We start from the raw sequence: 18,894 nt of genomic DNA, 5'->3' as shown, positions 1-18,894 counted from the left end.
CCAGGCTGACTCTCTCCAACAAGCCCCGTTAGATTCCCATGTCCCGTCCGTCCTTCCGTGCGCCTTTCAGGAGGAGAAAAACAAGCCGGAGCCGCGTCCCCCTCTGCGGGCTGCGTGCGCCGCCGCCTCCCAGCATCACTTGGAGAGAAACGGAGCGCAGCTCCGGAGTCTGAGGATAATAAGGCAGGAGGGGAGGAGCAGGTGCAGAGCAGAGGAGAGGATGGGAGGCGGGTTGGAGGAAAGAACCCGAGGGGGGAGAGAGAGAGAGAGAGAGAGATGGAGGGAGGGGGGAGTGGAGAGAGGCCTTGTTATGTTGTGCGCATTAGTGTCCGCTGGGAATAAACCAGCTGATGGAGGAGAGGGAGAACACAGTCAAGAAGACATGACTGAATTAGAAAGAGGAGGAAATGAGGAGTCCTCTGACATCCAAACCCCCCCCACCCCCACCCCAGGGGTCCCCTGAAGGAGCCCCAGGGAGGGGGGTGGGGTCCCTCAAGGAGGAAAATTACAATTTCAGAGAGGGTCAACTGAAGTATTTTTACTCCCTTCGCATCGGAGGTGACTCCAAAGTCAGGAGGAGACGAAAAACGAGATTTTGAAAACAGATTGAGGAAGATTTAAACAATAAAATGAAACGATTCTTTCCATTTTTACTAAAAAACACACACACAAAAAACTCAACGAGACAATCAAAAAGAACAAAAAAGGTTCCAGGAATCGTCCGGGTTTTGGTGTCGTAAAGGTAAATTAAAATTTCCGAAAGGGTCAAATGGAAGTATATTTAGCTTCTTCACACAAGTCAGGATGAAAATTATTGTAAAAAATTAAGATTGTGAAAAAAATATCGAGGAAGATCTGAAGAGCGAAATGCAGTTTTTTTTCCCTTTTTCTTATGTGAAATGAACTCATTCAGATCCTGAGGAATAAGTGAACCCCTGAGGTTCAGAGCTCCAGCAGCTCAAAAGTGACAAGGAATTCCTGTTGCTAAGGGTCGAATTCCCATTTTACTAAAATAAATAAATAAAAACACAAAGAGGATCAGAAAAACAAAAAAAAGCTCCCAGGAATCATCCGAGTTCTGACTTCCTGGATGTTGTTTTGGTCGGATCAGATTGGAATCAGACAGACTGGAATCGTCCATCGGGAATCCATTCCGGGCTCCTTGAAACTGGAGCTCCTGGCTCACCAGCGCTCTCCACTTGAGCCGAGAAGCCAATCATGGACGGTTCATTATGCACCAACATGGATCAACACATCTCGTCTGGAGGAAAGCGGAGAAATCACTGAGCCTCACTAATGGAGTTGGTTCACAGAGAGCTAATTGCAGGAAAACAGGCTCCTAATTCCACAAGATGGAGACACCTGATTGGTCGGATCGGGGGCCCGAGGGCGCCGCTGATCACCTGATCTGAACACCATACTAAATGCTCTTTTTTTTTTTTTGTGCTTAATCAATCTCCCGCTCGCTAATTCAGGGTCTCTCTCCGTGACAAATCACTTTAAAGAGACTGACGCGCTGATTTAACGGGCCGCGTTCCAATCGCAAACTGTCGCGCTTTATCAATCCTGATTGCGTGTGCTTCCATCTGTTCACACGGAACCACCAATTGGGAAATTAAGATAACTCGCTGAGCGAAATGCGATTTAATAAAACAAACAAAAAAACAAAAAAACGAGCCGCCTGCGATTAAAGTTACTTCAGCGGAGAGGGACGTTTGAAGGAAACGGGACAAGTCCATTCCGGGTAATCAAACGGTTTGATCGCTGATTTGTTAGCCACGCGCTGCTCGTTTCCAGTTTCCAATCCACTCAGATGGAGCGTCTGAACTTTTGGAATCCAGGCAGTCTATTAATTGGCAGAATAAAATCGGTTCTGTCGTAAATCGCTCCCGGATCCATCAATCTTTGTACGAGAGAAAAAAGAAAAATCTCCCATCTCTTTCTGTCAGCTGTCACGTTTGTCAATCAGCCGTTAAACCGCCTGTCGTCTGGGCGGCGTTTTATCCGTAGCGACGGTTTGGTTCTGTGTGACGGTGACAGGCGACTGAAATCCATAAATAAATGTGTTTAAACGTCTGTAATCATCCCCGTCTGTCACACAGCCGCAGGCGCTGCCGAGACGGCGTTCCAACCGGTGACCCCCTGTGACCTCTGAGAGGCTTCAGACCCACAATCCATCGGGATCCACACATCACCGCTGAAAGAGCAGGAAGTCAAAACTCAGACAACGCTAAGGCATGAAATGATGTCAAATGTCAGGAGTGTGTGTGTGTGTGTGTGTGTATGTGTGTGTATGTGTGTGTGTGATGGAGGGCGGCGGGGGAAACACACATCGCCATGACGAGTAGAGCAGCAGCGAGTCTTCATAGGGTCTTCATCGCCAGTCCACAGGTCCCTAAATACAGGTGAGACACGAACATGGCGGGCTCAGAGAGGGTGATCATAACTTGAATTGTTTGTAAGTTGAATTGTTCGTAAGTTGTTATTTATTGAAGTTTAGTCTATAAACTCCATCTCAGGTCATTTACATGTCAAAATGACTAAAATTCAATTCCCTAAGACTGACAGAAACAATTACAGTACTGACAATAGTCAGATATGGTGGCGAGCGTTCCAAATGTTCGTAAGTCTAATGTTTGTAAGTTGAGGACTACCTGTAACTTGTTATTGGGATTTATTGTTGTTTTTAGTTTTACATTTGTTCTGTTGTTGTTGTTGTGTTTTTTTTTTCTTTAACGTCATTCGTCTTCAGCTTTTTGGCAGAAAAGTTGGGTTTTTAGTATAAATAGTGCAGAACTGGAGTGAATCTTCACCGCATGGCACCGACAGTTCACACTTCACGCTGTCACGATCATGACGGAGTACTCATCAGTGTGTGTGTGTGTGTGTGTGTGTGTGTGTGTGTGTGTGTGTGAGAGAGCTATGAAGCTAACCCTGAGGGTGCCTGACTGTCATTCCTTCAAATGCAGCACAGATAGATGATGGAGGATGGAAAGTGCAGAGGGGGAATTGAAAGCATCGCCTGCAGGAAAACAAAGAAAAAAGCAAAGATGAGTGAAAACAAGCAGGAGAGGAAGAGAGAGAGACGAACGAGTGAATGGAGGGTGGAAAGAGGATGAGAGTGAAGGAGGAGAGGAGGAGAGATGGGTGTTTGGAGGTGGGGTAACATTCTGAGAGGGGGTTGTGAGGGCTCCGATATGCACATAAATCACAGCTCAAATGCAATTATATGATAATTCACGGCACAATTCAATTCAAGGGGACAATTCAAATCCGCTCAAAAATGGCTGCCACATCACAACACATTTGTCAGCACTATTAGCATAGAAATAAGTTTCCGTCCAGCTCTCCTGCAGATGGGGGGCGCGGGGGGGGTCCAAACGTTCTGCTCCTTAATGAAAAGATGCCCAGAGGCGCTTTTTGACTTTAATGACATCAAAGCCCCAAGAGCCAGGAGAGGAGCGCCGGTGCTCCAGGTGGACGTGACTCCACCTGGAGTCACGTCCACCTGGAGTCACATCCACCAGAGCCGCTGATTGTGACTCTGGTTGGACGTGACTCCGGTTGGATGTGACTCCGGTTGGACTTGACTCTAATTGGACATGACTCCAGGTGGACGTGACTCCGGTTGGACGTGACTCTGGTTGGACATGACTCCGGGTGGACGTGACTTCGGTTGGATGTGAATCCATTTGGATGTGACTCCAGTTGTACTTGACTCTGGTTGGATGGTACTCCGGTTAGATGTGACTCCAGTTGGACGTGACTCCAGTTGGACGTGCCTCTAGTTGGATGTGACTCCAGTTGGACGTGACTCCAGTTGGATGTGCCTCTAGTTGGATGTGACTCAGGTTGGACGTGACTCCAGTTGGACATGACTCCAGGTGGACATGACTCCAGTTGGACCTGTCACCAGGTGGACATGACTCCAGTTGGATGTGACTCTTGTTGAACGTGACTCCTGTTAGACGTGAGTCCAATCAAACGAAACTCCGGTTGGACGTGACTCCGGTTGGATGTGACTCTGGTTGGATGTGACTCCGGTTGGATGTGACTCTGGTTGGATGTGACTCCGGTTGGATGTGACTCTGGTTGGATGTGACTCTGGTTGGATGTGACTCTGGTTAGAATCTGGTGACTCAGGTTATCCTGACTGTATTCTACGTGGGAAGAGGGCTCATGTGTAGTAGTGAGATACCCTAACAAACACCTGGTCTTCAACGCAGCATCAGACAATCAATCGTTGTGTATCTCATCACTGTCTTGTGTTTGATCATTTGGTCTGTAGTTTAACACCCATTTGTAGTTCTTTTCTGCGTCTTTGTAGTTCTTATCCTTCCTTTATGCAAACAGGAAGCGTTGTTGAGATTAACCCCCCCCCCCACTAGGGCTGAGGGCAAACGCTTCCCTGAGCAGCGAGACAAAGCTGGACAGAGACATGAATATTCATGAGGCGGACCAGGGGGCCTACTTTACGCCTGACGGGAAAGAAAAACACAAGTCGTGTACAAGAAAAGTGACGGAGAACGTGTGATGACATCAGACTTCAGATGATCCTCAAGTGTCTTTGGAGTCCTCCACTCCGAGACGCGATCGCGTACGAAGAAAATAGATTTGTGGGTTTGATACAGTCGAGTTTCTAATAATGAGAATACCTTTTGGCCGTTCGGTTGAAAGCCTAACAATATTAGAACTTAAGAGAAAATCCATTAAGGGTAAAATTGCCTTTTCTGCGTTCCCAGCAAGACGGCAGAACTTGGCGACGAACTGAATTTATTCTCTGCTTCTAAAATCAAATCTCCCGAAGAATAACTCTGTTTTTACGCCTTCTTTTCTTCAGAGTGACTGGATAAAAAATGCAATAAAGATTTTCTCTCACCGACTTCTCTGCGCATCAATTTCTCCTTTCGTCTCCTTTCTCTTTTTTTTTTTGGCTGGTTGTTTTATCCCCACTCCTTTTCTTTTCTCATTAAACGTGGCATTTACTTCCCTTTCTCACCCTCTTACCCTCAATCCTAACACATTTAAATTCTGGATGTGCATACATTGAGGTCCTCAGGCTTCGCCCCCGTCCCTGTGCCTCCTGCTGGCTCGTTGCCCCGTCCTCCTCTTTTGTGCACCGTGCAGTCCCGGTCCTGGAAACGAACGTAACTTAGCGTTTTCTGTGCGGAGACATTGATGGCTGTAGTTCTGCCAGCGTGTCATCGAGCCAGAACAGGAAAGCCTCTCAAGCGTGCCCAGAAACCAAACAAACGCTGTTTGACTAACCTTGAGTTACTGGTGGCGTCCGGCGCCATCAGCATCGCGGACCAACCCTTATAGGAACACGGGTCAAATTTTTGGGGTGGATTCAGGAAATGATTCCATGTTTTTGCCATGTTAGGCCAAGTTGCACAAACTTTTTTAGCGCAAAAAACATTTGTGAAACTTTATCCAACAATGGCGCAGTAACAACCCCTATGTAGAATCTACCTCGTCTGTGTGAAGTCGGTTCTTGTCTTCAACAGGTCGACCTCATCCGTAACGCTGACGTTTAGTCGTTCGCCCTTAGCCCGACTGTCGGCCTGAGCGATTAGCTGCTAGCTACTACCCTCAAAGAGGCAGGCAGATGGAAAATGGAAGGAGGATTTGACTAAATGTGTTTGGGCGCTGCGTCAGACCGAGATGAAGCCCTGGCGGTGTTTGGAGCGCTGGTTTTTGTGGCCGTTATAATAATGACTGGACGGGTATTGACTACAGCTTCCTCATCACAGCTTTGCTTCGCATTTGGACTCGCGATCCTTTCGAGCTCCTAATTACTTAGGCAGAGAAATAATGACTTTCTCATGAGCTGCTAATCTCCTCTGACTTGCCTGTTAATCCTAAACGACTCCACCAAGAGGATGCGGCGGCTTCCGCTTGTTGCTTTGCAGAAAAAAAAGGTTGAGGGTTTGGATTCAGATATGTTCTATCCCAGGAATAAACATGCAATAAGCATGTGTCCATATTTAATAAAGGATCCGCTCAAAATTAATTTGCGAAAACCGAGCTGTAGTGTGCGTGCTGGAGCAGTAGGGGGCGCTGTGACGGAACGGAAAGCACATTAAATGTGCAGCAAATCTAAAACGAAACCACATGGACCAGTGTTGTTTTTCATGGTTGTTCTGTCTGCGTTGTTTTGTCGACGTACGAGAACTTCAGGCGCTGAAGGCTGTCGGTTTATGAGGCACAGGCGCATCAGTGATTTCTTTCCTCTCGCATCAGCCGAGACGTTTCGACCTCCGGGGCGAATCAAAAATAAGAACAGTGCCGAAGTGAAATCTCCCCAGCAGAAAATCAGAGGCCACGGATGTCACGCCGCCTGAATGGACCGGCGTTTGATTGGCAGGCGACCTCTGAGAGGAAAACACCCCGGCGCTTGAGGTCACGGCGCCGATGATGGAGAAGCTGCTGTGAGCAGAAGTAGAATGACCTCACAGATAACCCCGTTAGCGACCAGTTACCGCTGAATTCCGCCATCACGCAGCGCCGGCTGCACACTCAGAGTTGGGTCACTGTAGTGGAGGGGCTCAGGTACCTGACATGCTGTTTACGGCGGCGAATCGCCCAGGATGTTCCCTGGGGAGGCGTAACGGCTTTTAACGCCGCCGGCCGCATCGCGACGTGTCCTGCGTCGTCCTCCTCCACATGTGGCTGTTTGCCCGAGGGCACTTCATCCACTCATGGTACATGAAAACACACAGAAATGAGAAGGGACCGGAAATGTGGCATCATTACCCTGCCGACACTGCCTCCTGGTGGCGGATGTGTGTAAGTACAATAAAGGAGAACGACAGCCGTGGCGTTTGGTTGTTATTTTTGGCTGATTTGTTCCTTTAAAATCTTTTCAAGCAGATCCGACTTCTTGACTTTGAGTATTTTAAGCTCTTTTAATAAAATGCGATGATAAAATAAAGATTTAAAGGCGGCACAAGGAAACAGCAACTCTGAAAATGTCAGATTTTGGCATTTTCTGCCGTTTTATGGAGCGACTAATGAAGAGATGTGAGAAACCAATGAGCTGATTAACCTACATGCATTAGTTGTGGCCTCAGTGCTTGTTTGTCACACTGTGTGGCTGCGTTAGCGTTTCTTACGTCAGAGGAAAACCAGTTAGAAAGCAATAAAACGAGAAGCAAATCCTCTGGGACTCACAAAAAAAAGAAGATCTCTCTTCTCTGAAATTAAGTTAATTGGATGGCATTTGATTTATGATTGTATAAACATTCAAAAGAACAATTATGATAATTACTACCCAACAGTAGAGGGCAGCGACGCGTCAAACTTAAATCGGAGGGCTGTGGGGAAAACATTTTAAATGTCCTTCAGAAAAAAATGAAGCTAAAATAATTAAAATGAATGATTTATTTGGAAATTTTTTCCACCTTCGCAAAAAGGAATTTATTTTCTATTTGTTTCACACCTAAAAATGTCACACAACTTCTTTGCTTCTGAATTAGCTTAAATGGAACGATTCTTATCGAGACCAGTGGAGGAAAGAGACGTAGAAACATTAGTTCCAAGTGGCTGATTTTCTGTGTGATGATTGGAGGATTCAGCTCTTCGTGAAAAAAACTTTACTTTTCATTCTGTGGTGATGAAAAACACAACCCAGTATGAACTCAGTGACTAACTGGGAACCATCACAGGAAGTTCTTGAGGTGATTCAGACTCTCGATGAACAAACGTCTCGGTTTCACTCCCTTTGACGTCACAGAATCTGTTTTGAAATCAGAAACCAGGACAATGTTTTCTGGAAGACGTGACAAACTGTGTTGTAGCTGTTAAAATGAAAACTCTCCATCCATCACTAATTCATGGTATGTTATAATTAATTATTAAAATGCATGAAGTAGAGGATCAGATCTCACCTATAGCTTCATATCATTGCCTGTTTAATTTGTTTTTGTCGCTCTTGAACACATGACGGCCCAAAAGAAACTGGAAACTCTTCAGATGGGAAAATGTGAAATTCTCACTCTTCTTTGCTTATCTTTCCATAATGTTCTTGAATAATCTGGGCTGTCAGGTTTTTTTAAAATTGTTTTATTGACTAGTTAATCAGAGCAATGTCCACAGCCGAGAAAAGGGAAGAGTCAGTGGGTGAAACCAAATTCAGGCAGCAGGAAACTCCAGTTTCTTTATCCCAACTGCAGGTTTCATGACTGAAATATTACAATTAAAATCTTTTCCTTGAGTTAATTCTTGCTCCTGGATCTCCGGAAACAGAATCTTCAGGTTTCCTTTGTTCCTGAGTGACATTGATAATCCCGGGGGTGGGGGTGGGTGGGGGGGGTGACCTCCTCCTCCCCCCCTCCCCTGCGGTCACGTGACGCAGCTTCGGTCCTGATGCTGCTGCTACGGTGACCGGATATAGGGAGTGATGGATGCCACCCAGCAACGGGATGAGGAGGAGCCAGAGATCCACAACAGTATCCAGGAAAATTCGGTCATCTTTAGGCTTATTTTTTTTAAAAATTTAATCTTTCCTGCAGGATTTTATTGTGGATTTTTTAAAAAATAAATTTATATAAAAATTCAACAAAAACATCCATCTTCAATCTGAAAGCTGTAACAACGATACGCGGTTTTTTAAAATTTTTTTAAAACTTATTTCATATTTTAGCAAATAAAATCCCCAATTAATATTAGTTTCATGACATCATCAATCTGGGTTTGTATCTCTAATGCATCCGGTTGCTTTGTGTCACTAATCGACTCTCATACACGAGCATCATCATCATCATCATCATCATCATCATCGTCGCTCGGCAGGAATTTCCCCCTTTTTTTCTGCCATTTAAAGCTCCGCTCTGCGCACCGGGAACGCGTCCGGCGCGCTTTATTATGAGGGTTTTCGCACCGCGGACGCGATAAGAGAGGCGCGCCGGTGGTTTTTTTTAAATGGGCAATCTGTTGGGCAGCTTCAAGGAGCCGAGCACCGTGGAGGAATGCGACTCGACGTGGGGGTCGGACTCGGAGAGCGACGAGCCGGGGGCTGAGGATGACAGCGGCATCTCCGTCTCCGTCAGCCCGGCGGAGAGCGAGCGGGCCGCCGGGGACGCGTCCCCGCAGGTACGCTGGAGGGGGGTGGGAGGTGGTTCTGGTGTTCGGGGGTGGGTGTGCTCATGAACGGGGAGGAAAACGAGTGGCATCGATACACGTGCACGGCACGGACACGCAACAGAAGTTCATTTTAAAACACGCGATTAGGATTAAAACAGATTATAATTAAATATGTGGTGCAACCTTGAAACGTTAATCCCTTAAGAAAAACACTTTATTTAGTGTTAATGATTCACAGCAGTCAGCAGAATTTAAAATGTTAAATTTGAGATATTTTAGTCACTTTTCATAATAATTTCAGTGTTTTATATATTGTTAATAGTTTTCTCCACGTGCTGAGCTGAAGGAGATGATGCGATCACTTTTTTGTTTGTGTGGTTGTTTACAAAATATCTCAAAAAGTTGTTGACAGAATTAAATGAAATTTTGTGTTTAGATGGACCGTCGGTCGGTCAAGAATTGTTCTGATTTTGAGGCGGATCGGAGCAACGATTCACATTCTGGATCCATTTATATTGTTTATTCATCAGGATCTCTGTGATAATTTGTCATTTTTACAATATCAATCAAAAGTAATTGCTCCCTTTCCACCTCTATCCCTCCCATTCTCTTTTCTGTCCGTCTCTCTTTCCTCCACTTTCTTTCTGCCTTCTATACTCAATTTCTTGCCTTTTACCTATGTTTTGTTCACTTTTTCCATTTTTTCTTCCTTTTATAATCTTCCTGCTCCTTCCTTCCTCTTCGTCCTCCACTCTTTTTCCCATCTTTCTTTCAGCCGACTGAATCCCCAGAATCGGTTCCAAAGATGAAGAGGAGTTTCTATGCTGCCAGGGACCTCTACAAATACCGTCATAGCTACCCGGTAAATACACACAAACAAACAAACAATAAAAATGATAAACATAAACACTCACTTGCTTCCTGGTAGCGTTGAAGTTTGTTTTCTTGTGTTTGTGAGCAGAACTACAGAAAATCCAGACAACCCAATGAGTACCGCAACCTGCGCTTCTACCTGAACAAGATCCCTCTGGTACCTGATGGTGAGATCTCACACACACACACACACACACACACACACACACACACACACACACACACACACACACACATACACACAAATCAGAAATGTGTGCTAATGGCCCTGTCTCTTCTCAGGTATCTATATCGAAGAGATTCTGACAAAGTGGAGGGGCGACTATGACAAACTGGAGCACAATCACACCTACATTCAGTGGTGAGACGCCTCAGCTGTTCTTGTTTAGCACGCTGCTAACTGTACGTGACGGCGACAGCCTCTGCTGACAGGAGTGTCAGTTTATTTTACAATCCACAGCGACCGATGTGTTGAACTTTTAAATCTTATTTCTGTCAAGCAGATGTCGGCAAACGTGATCAGTGTGTGGTGACATTTAATTGTTGGCTGAACGCCAGCAGCAGCGCCCGGCGTTAACAAACAGTTGTGTCGCTAATGGCGAAATGACGAGCGCTATACCGGTGCTAACACCGTGTGTCTTTCTGTTTGTGTGGCAGGCTATTCCCTTTAAGAGAACAAGGGCTTAACTTCTACGCACATGAACTGACTCAGGATGAGATCAAAGTAAGACACGGCAATAAATATGCAGATTACATGCAGTAAACATGTAGACCTTGACAACATGTTTGCACACGCATGTCAGAGTCTCTTGATGAATGTCTGAGAAACTGTTTTCCATAATAGAGGAACGTATATTCTGTTCAATCCCTAATGAAGACTGTGTGGCTGGGGTAGGATAGGGTAGGATAGGACAGGATAGGGTAGGATAGGTTAGGATATGGTAGGATAGGGTATGTTAGGGTAGGATAGGGTAGGACAGGATAGGATAGGGCAGGATAGGGTAGGATAGGGCAGCACAGGGTAGGATAGGACAGGATAGGTTAGGATAGGGCAGGATAGGTTAGTATATGGTAGGATAGGGTATGTTAGGGTAGGATAGGGTAGGACTGGATAGGATAGGGTAGGATAGGGCAGGATATGGTAGTATAGGGCAGGATAGGGTAGGCTCGGGTAGGATAGGGTAGGTCAGGATAGGGTAGGATAAGGCAGGATAGGGTAGGATAAGGTAGGATAGGGTAGGATAGGGAAGGATAGGGCAGGATAGGGTGGGACAAGTTTGCTGAACTTGCTGATGGTTATGTTCCATCCTGTCAGGAATTCCAAAGCACTCGGGAAGCAAAGCGGAGATTCCTGGTGGCCTATTCCCTGATGTTGGACTTCTATGGTATCAAACTGCTGGATAAGAGTGGGAATGTCGCCCGGGCTCCCAACTGGCAGGACCGCTTTCGGCACCTCAACGAGTAAGAACGCACAAACGCACAGTCATTAAATTGCAGCTAAGTCACTGCTCTGATGCCAATTGCTGCTTTTTGTGCCCTCAGGCAAGGCAATTATCCTAAACCCACTGGAATTAATCGTTCTACCAGTGGCCAAATGTGAAACAACATGTTCTAAGTGAACCGACAGATGGTTAAAAGGTGTTTTAAAGGGGGTGATATTCTATCACGTTCTCTTTAGATGGTTTCATGGTCAAGATAAGTCACCGTCTTTTCTTGCCTCTTTGTGTGCACTTTTATCCCTCATGGATTAATTAGACATTTATCCTTTTCGTCAGTTTGGTCTCATACTATTACTACCACAACATCCTCTAGCCACAGACCACCTCTTAACATTAGCATTCAACGCTCCTCATTGCCATTATCTGAAACGCACGAGAAACAAACCGATTCAGCCATGAAGCAGCTGCTCAGTATAGTTTTATTCTGTTCGTTTCCTCTTAATGTCCCATCAAATATGTCTTGCGTCTATCGCATCTGGTGCACCGTGGATTCTAATTTCCTCTCAAGCCAAACAACCATCATCATCATCATTGTCACAGGGCTAGTTGTCAGTCAAAATGCAGGACATTCACAGCCTTTAAGTATCGCACTAGAATCTGTGTAAACACAATTTAGGTGTAATTAGGGTCTTTTTTTTGTTCCACTTGGGATGGGAGTGGAATGGCAGGACGTATGTCGTGCTTCCACGATGTCCAGATGTTTAATATCATCACAATCGTGTGGCAATACAGGTAAACCTCAGCTTACGTCGTCAATCGGTTCCAGTAAGTCAAAAAACGACGCAAGTTGAAGTAACTCCTCTCCAGGCTAAACTGGAGATTCCAACCATTCCCAGTTCTGTACTGAACTTAAATGCATTTTCAATGACAATTTGGTTAATATGAGTCTATTTTATGATGACAATTATTTTTTAATATAGTAAAAAAAAAAATTGTGTCTTTAGCTGCTTGTTCCGCATTGCGGGTCACGGTGGTTGCTACGGGCTAATATGATGTTACACATTTTTATTATGATTTATTGTGAAGTAACATGATATTATTGGTTTACTAGTGATTTTACGATTATGAAATTTGTGGCGGACCGCCATAAAGTTGAGTAAAATGACGTAAACTTGATTCTTATTTTTCCATGTATTTTTTTGTGAAAACTAATGTATAATCGAGAATAACGTAAGTCGAGGTATACCTGTTGGTGATGATCAAAAATCTCTCCCCATTGTTCCTCAAAGGTCGCAGCACAACTACCTGCGCATCACTCGCATCCTGAAGTCGCTGGGTGAACTGGGCTACGAGGCCTTCAAGGCGCCGCTGGTGCGACTCTTCCTGGAGGAGTCGCTGTGCCGCAACACCCTTCCCAACATGCAACACAGCATCCTGGAGTACTATGTCTACACCATCCGCCTGCCAGCTACACGCAGACGTCTGCTCCGCTACGCCCGCAAGCACTACAGGCCCGCCCACGCATTCCTCTGGGGTCCGCCATCTAAGAGGCGAGGAGGCGGGGTTGGGGGTAGCACCGGCGCCGGGAGTAGTGGGATCAGAGCGCCCACTACCACACCGGAGCCACAGAGGAGAGAGGACGAGGGCGTCACCTCCGCCGGTAGCGGGATTATTGTGTCTTCCCATGATGCCGTGCTGTACCAGGAGCTGCTGGGAGGGGGGCTACAGGGCTGCTCAGGACTCGGATCCAGTATGGCTGGACTGGAGGAAGCGTTAATAATGGTGGAAACCAGAGGAGAGAGAAACAAGATCGCTCCTTTGTAAGAAATGTTTCGATTGATAAATGTCTTTTTAAAGTTAACCCATTCAATTGTAACAAAAAAATCCCAGAACTTTATTCATAGCAGTCACAAAACGTCCTGGTAATCCGGTGGGACGCTGTGAGGCTCGAGGCAGAATATGTGCAACACATTCACAGAATATGACGATGTTTCATTAGATTCGTGTCAGGATAAGGGCTTACTTCTAAGAACTCCTGTTATCTCTACATTGTCTTCACTGAATTGAACAGAATGTGGTACTGGTTTTGCCAGGGGGGGATCAGGAAGGATCCTGAGCCCAAACGAACTGCCTTTCACCCAAATCTCGAAACCATCCAAACCAGTAAGGATCCCAACATCTGGGAAGGTTTGTCCTGGTCAGGGCTATGATTATAAAACGACTTAGGAGATTGCCTTACCCATCATCCAGCGTTGTAGCTGTAGCTCCGCCCATCAACAATCTCTAGTAAGAATATAGCGAAGAAGAAGGAACACGAAATTAGAAGGGTGGAAACCTTCCATAGCAATATCTTAAAGCTATATTTTAGATTTTAAATCCTCACGTTTTTGTTCATAACAGGCACAAGTCCATCTTTACTGGCTCCATGCGATAACTGTATAAAACCACTGAGCAAAAACAAACAAACGGTGACTTCATGCCTTTAATGGTTAAGAAAAGTTTTCTGGTAATATCACCACTTTCTAAGATCACTGGCACCATGCAGGAAATGTAGCATATCACGTACTAAATATAGCATACAATGACATGCAACCATACCTGTTGCCATGACACACAGGTTTATTGAAACAATTCGGTCTACTAACCTCTAGTCGCCAATGATCCAGCCTTCAATGACTAGCATCTCTACTTCTTACCAGAGAGCCTTTAGCAACTATAACTTCATGAATATCTAGACGCCAACTTCTGGCAGGATTCTTGAGGAATTTTAACCCATTCCTCATGGACAAAAGCCTCCAGTTTCATAGTATTCCTGGATTTCTTGGTGCAGCCGTCCTTTTTTGAGAGCTCACCAGAGATTTTCTATGGATTCAAACTGATTCTTTTTGAGACGTCAGTCACGATTCAGCGTATCTTCACACTATTTGGCTTGCATGCTTTGTCCATGTAAGCGAGTAAAACTCTTATTCCCTGTAGCTACTAGTTTATTGTCCAAAAAAGCTTCACTCTAGTTCATGTAATTTTCAGTTGGACCTGCTATTGGCTTATCAACACTGATTGTTCAGGTTTACCCATGAGTAAATGGTAGTTGGTGGTATCCCGTACGTGGTGACATCATCAGCAGAGAACCAATGGGCTGACACAGGGTGTGTCGCTCTCTCTAACAAATGGGCGTGGTGTGTTGCACTTTTACAACAATCTGTGTCTTCCTGTTGAAAACGCTGTCGGTTTCTCCAGATCCTTGACTGAAGGCCCATTTATGCTCCGCGTTAAAGACAGACACTTTACGTATTTAGTACCGTTTTTGGAGGGCTAAAGATTCGTATGAGAACGACGAAACAGAACAGTGTAGCTTCCATTCAAATGTCTACGGAAACAAAAGGACAAAAAAGAATTGAAAAAGTGGAAAACAAACCCTTGATTTTCAAGACTTGATGTGTTTAAACAAACCCACGAAGTACATAGTTAACCTTCTCTACCCTCGCCATATTTGTTGTGAACACTTTTGAAGCTTTGACACCGTACGGAACAAATAGAAATACTTGGGCAATGGGGGATAGACTATTTGCAGATGATGAATCTGTTTACATACGTATATGAAGCGCGAATGGGCCTTCATACACAGGTCTCCACATCACACACACACACACATCCCACTCACTTCTCCTACCTTTCAATAACCAGCCAATAATACTTTGTGTTCAACCAGACTTATATGTAATAGGTGGTGATGCTGTTGACTTTAACGTGAATGTGACAGTAGATTTTATTACCGTGTGTCATGTTATGAGTTTGTGTCGGTCTGCCCGGTCAGCTGATACCTGTGCAGACAGATTAAGGCCATTTCTTTTTATTTCTACACATAATTTATAACAAATACATCAGATTTCATCTTATATTTGCAATAGGAGTGAAATAAAAAGCCATGTGAGGTGTCAGAGGAAGGACGCGTATGATCTGGATTTAGAGTCCTTCTCCTTTAATAACCGGTCTGTACTTTACTCCCCAGCCAAGTGCATCTGTTATAATTGTAAAAATAACTTTTCAGGTGAATTGTATGACGATATGGGTTCAAGTATCTGATGTGTATCTATTATCTGTGAGTGTATCTGATATTCTTAAGTGCCTTTTTTGTATTTTTTTATGTTTATCTGTATGCTGTAAGGAGTGTCTTTCACAACTGATTTCCTCTGCATCCTGTTTTTTGTACAGCACTTTGATATTGCCATTATTGTTTAATTTATATTCTATATAGTATGAGTATTAATGCATAGTAACAGCAGGAATGAGTTGCATACACACTAGTAGAGGTGAAGTAATAATATATAATACTTGAAACTGTTTGCATCTGGCCTACTGATTAAAATGTGATTGTTTAAGAGAATATACAATACCCTAAAATGTGAAATTTACCACTTGACTCGAATAAAAATGGGAATGTGGATTAAGAATGATGTGAGCGCTTGTGTGCACATATTTGTCGGCTGCACGACTCTTCAGCGAGCAGGAATAATCCCATTGGTTGGAGCCAGAGAGCCAAAGATATCACCGTTAAATAAGCTCACAGCAGGAAATAACCCACGTGCAGGGATTCACTGTCAAACGCTCAGAACTGAGATAATCTTCCCCACTTCGGAAACATTGCAGACGTCATGAAGGTAATCTGTCTGGAACTAATGCAGCATTAATATGCCCACATTTTTTCCACATCCTTTAACAAAGTGATTCTCACAGGGTTCTTCAGCCTTGGAGATGTGACATTCTAGTTTTAACATTTACAACAGTGACACGTTCAAAGCCTTACCAACTGTGTATTTATTTGAGTGCACAAACAATGTTATGCTATTGTGGAAAGAACAGCATCAATCAGAAACTGATGTGATCACAATGGTGATCAATTTACCAATGAAGTTGTCGTCCAGAGGCTGTTCGTCTGACTGCAATCCATGACATCCATGGTCTTCAGGACCATCATCATCTTCACTATGCCAGATTTATTGCCAAAAATGAACATTATAGTTGTTCAGAATATATTTTGATATTTTAAATATTTTTTTAAATTAAATTAAAAATCACATGACACTATTAGATTCTTCTCTGCCATTGTTGTGCGAGATTGTAAGATTTTTATTTTTATTTTTTTTACAAAATAGATCAATTTGGAAAATAGAGTAACAGCAGCTAGTAATTTTTACAATACTAAGTAATTTGAACTTGGTCCGACGGTCACACATCCGGTTTAAGATGAAACCGGAAGTACGATGGACCGGAACAACTCTTGTTCATATCAGCAATAACTCCTCCTGCCGCAGAATTAACGCTCAGCAAATCAATTATCTTTTCAATTTTATGCGGTTCGAGTTTTTAAAAGAAAAATCCTGCAGCGTGCTGTTTGTCTTGGTTCGTCTCTGTTTCCGGAAGTCAAAATTAAAAAGTATTCGTGGACTTCCGCCTTTGGAGGAGGAAGAGAAGGTGAATTAAAGGGGCGGGGCAACCGTGTGTCACCCGATTGTTTTTTATTTTTATAATTTTAATACAATCAGACGAACTTCTAAATAAGTAAGACATTAAATAAGTCACTCGATTACATTAATAAACACGTTAATAAATAAAATGTATCTCCACAAATGAAACCTTTCTTAAACTTCCCTTTATTTGGCGTAGTCCTCCAGGATGTTGACCATAAAAGGAGTTCAAGTGGGCGGGTCCTCGTGTCACTGTTCATCAGTGCAAATCAATCAGCGCGGAACAAAGAAAAAATAAGAGCACAAAAAATAAAAACAACAGTAAACAATTTTTAACTTTAAAAAAAAAACATTTTAGCCTTAAAAAGGACAATTGCTCATAATCTGGATCTGCAAAATCATATTTAAATTTTAGTTTAAAATATGTAATATACTGTTTGTCCCTCACGGTCACTTCAGTAAAACCACGTGACGCCAAGATTTTGCAGAACAAAGGATGCATCTTTTGCAAGAGATCTGCCAGATGAATAAAAGAATTAAAGTTCCCAGAAGGAAGAGGGAGAGGAGCGGGGGGGAAGGCGTCACGCTAACGGGATCACAAACCCACTCAGGTTTAATCCACGGAGGAGGAGGTGGAGGATACGGAGAGGGAATGATTGTATTCAATTAAACCAAACAAAAGTGATATCGGATTTAAAAGATGGATTTCCAAGGGTTTGACTTCATATTACTCGTTTTTCCACAAAGGGGTGTTCCAGAGATTTGAGGTCTTACAAGAGCAAAATGAGTTGGGAAAAGAAGATTTCTAAAGATATTTTCACACTCCGACTTAGAAAAGACTGGGGGAAGATTCGCTACAGGACTCCTACAGGCATTCTTAGCATTAACTCAGTCTCAAACTTGTTAGAAAATAATTTCTGTGTTATATAATGATATCCAACAGTCCAAAACTGAGAGTACAGAGTACATAAAAAAGAGAAAGAAGTAAATATAGAGATCTCTGAGGGGAGTTGGGACAAAATAGGTGTGGGTATGAAGGACTGCAGAAGACCCCCAAGGGAAACTCCCCCTGTTTGTGTGTTGTTGTTGTTGTTTTTTTATTTACTCCCCCCCCCCTACCCCTTGTGTTGTTGTTCTTGTATTTGTTAAAATTGAAAATTGAATAAAAACACAAAAATGACAACAACAAAAAAAATTGTATTCAAAATTTATTATTAAGTCTTTAATGTTGGGTGAAAGTTTTAAAATTCACTCTTTTAGCAGAGCGGCCTATGCTTTCCACCCCAGCAGGAGTGTCTTGTGTGTGTGTGTGTGTGTGTGTGTGTGTGTGTGTGTGTGTGTGTGTGTGTGTGTGTGTGTGTGTGTGTGTGTGTGTGTGTGTGTGTGTGTGTGTGTGTGTGTGTCAGTGTGTGTGTGTGTGTGTGTCTGTGTGATTGACATTTGTCACCTTTATTGTTGCCCAACAGCAGATGGTGCCTCCACGTGCCTGCGGTCTTCTGGTCTTCCACTTCCTCCCAGCGTGTTCTCCTCCACGCGCCGCCGCGGCGCCTTCAGAACATTTCTCACTGTTTATTATGACAGATGTCACCCCATGAAAAACATGAAGGTGAAGAATGACTCAGGAGTCTTTTTTTTTTATGACCTTGGTGCATCAGATGCTCAGGATTATGTGAATTGTGTCTTTAAATTCTTAATTTTTCCATAATAATTCAGATTATTAATCAGAAATGCTTTCAGGTTTTCTTGCTGCCCATTCCTACAGGCTTCACATCGATGAACCTTTATTTTAGTGAAGATTCTGCTCTGCTTTCACGGACTGACGGAGTGATTTCCAGGCTGATGCAGATCCTCCTGAGTCTCGACGGCGAGGCCGAAACTCGACCAGCAGACGATTTTGGTTTCGGGGCGTTTTTTCTGATTTCCCCTCTGTGGTAGAAACTGAAAAAAGTCCACTTCTGCTTTTTGCTGCGCAGAGGAGGAACTGTGTATTGTTATTTCATGTTCAGTAACGAGTTTATTTCCTACATCGTAAG

At 43.8% G+C, this 18,894-nt stretch overlaps 1 protein-coding gene across 1 annotated transcript; it reads left to right on the top strand.

The window, feature by feature from the left end:
- Nucleotides 1-8,695: 8,695 nt before the first annotated feature.
- On the top strand, nucleotides 8,696-15,822 carry ogfrl1 (opioid growth factor receptor-like 1). The gene is made up of 7 exons (XM_068327181.1): nucleotides 8,696-9,093; nucleotides 9,860-9,946; nucleotides 10,046-10,124; nucleotides 10,240-10,318; nucleotides 10,615-10,681; nucleotides 11,273-11,418; nucleotides 12,686-15,822. The coding sequence occupies exons 1-7, from the start codon at nucleotides 8,923-8,925 to the stop codon at nucleotides 13,218-13,220; spliced, it is 1,164 nt and encodes a 387-aa protein (XP_068183282.1). The 5' UTR covers nucleotides 8,696-8,922; the 3' UTR covers nucleotides 13,221-15,822.
- The last annotated feature ends 3,072 nt before the right edge of the window (nucleotides 15,823-18,894 follow it).

This window comes from Antennarius striatus, chromosome 11 (genome assembly GCF_040054535.1).
Source record: "Antennarius striatus isolate MH-2024 chromosome 11, ASM4005453v1, whole genome shotgun sequence".
In the NCBI taxonomy this organism is placed as follows: Eukaryota; Metazoa; Chordata; class Actinopteri; order Lophiiformes; family Antennariidae; genus Antennarius; species Antennarius striatus.
The sequence above is the reverse complement of the archived record's forward strand: the minus strand, read 5'-3'. Positions and strand labels throughout refer to the sequence as shown.

Excerpts from the sequence above, each read along its gene's own strand:
- ogfrl1 (XM_068327181.1), top strand. The coding sequence starts at position 8,923 with ATGGGCAATCTGTTGGGCAGCTTCAAGGAGCCGAGCACCGTGGAGGAA. Across the intron at positions 10,125-10,239 it reads GATCCCTCTGGTACCTGATG|GTATCTATATCGAAGAGATT; the intron begins GTGAGATCTCAC and ends GTCTCTTCTCAG. Across the intron at positions 10,682-11,272 it reads TGACTCAGGATGAGATCAAA|GAATTCCAAAGCACTCGGGA; the intron begins GTAAGACACGGC and ends CCATCCTGTCAG.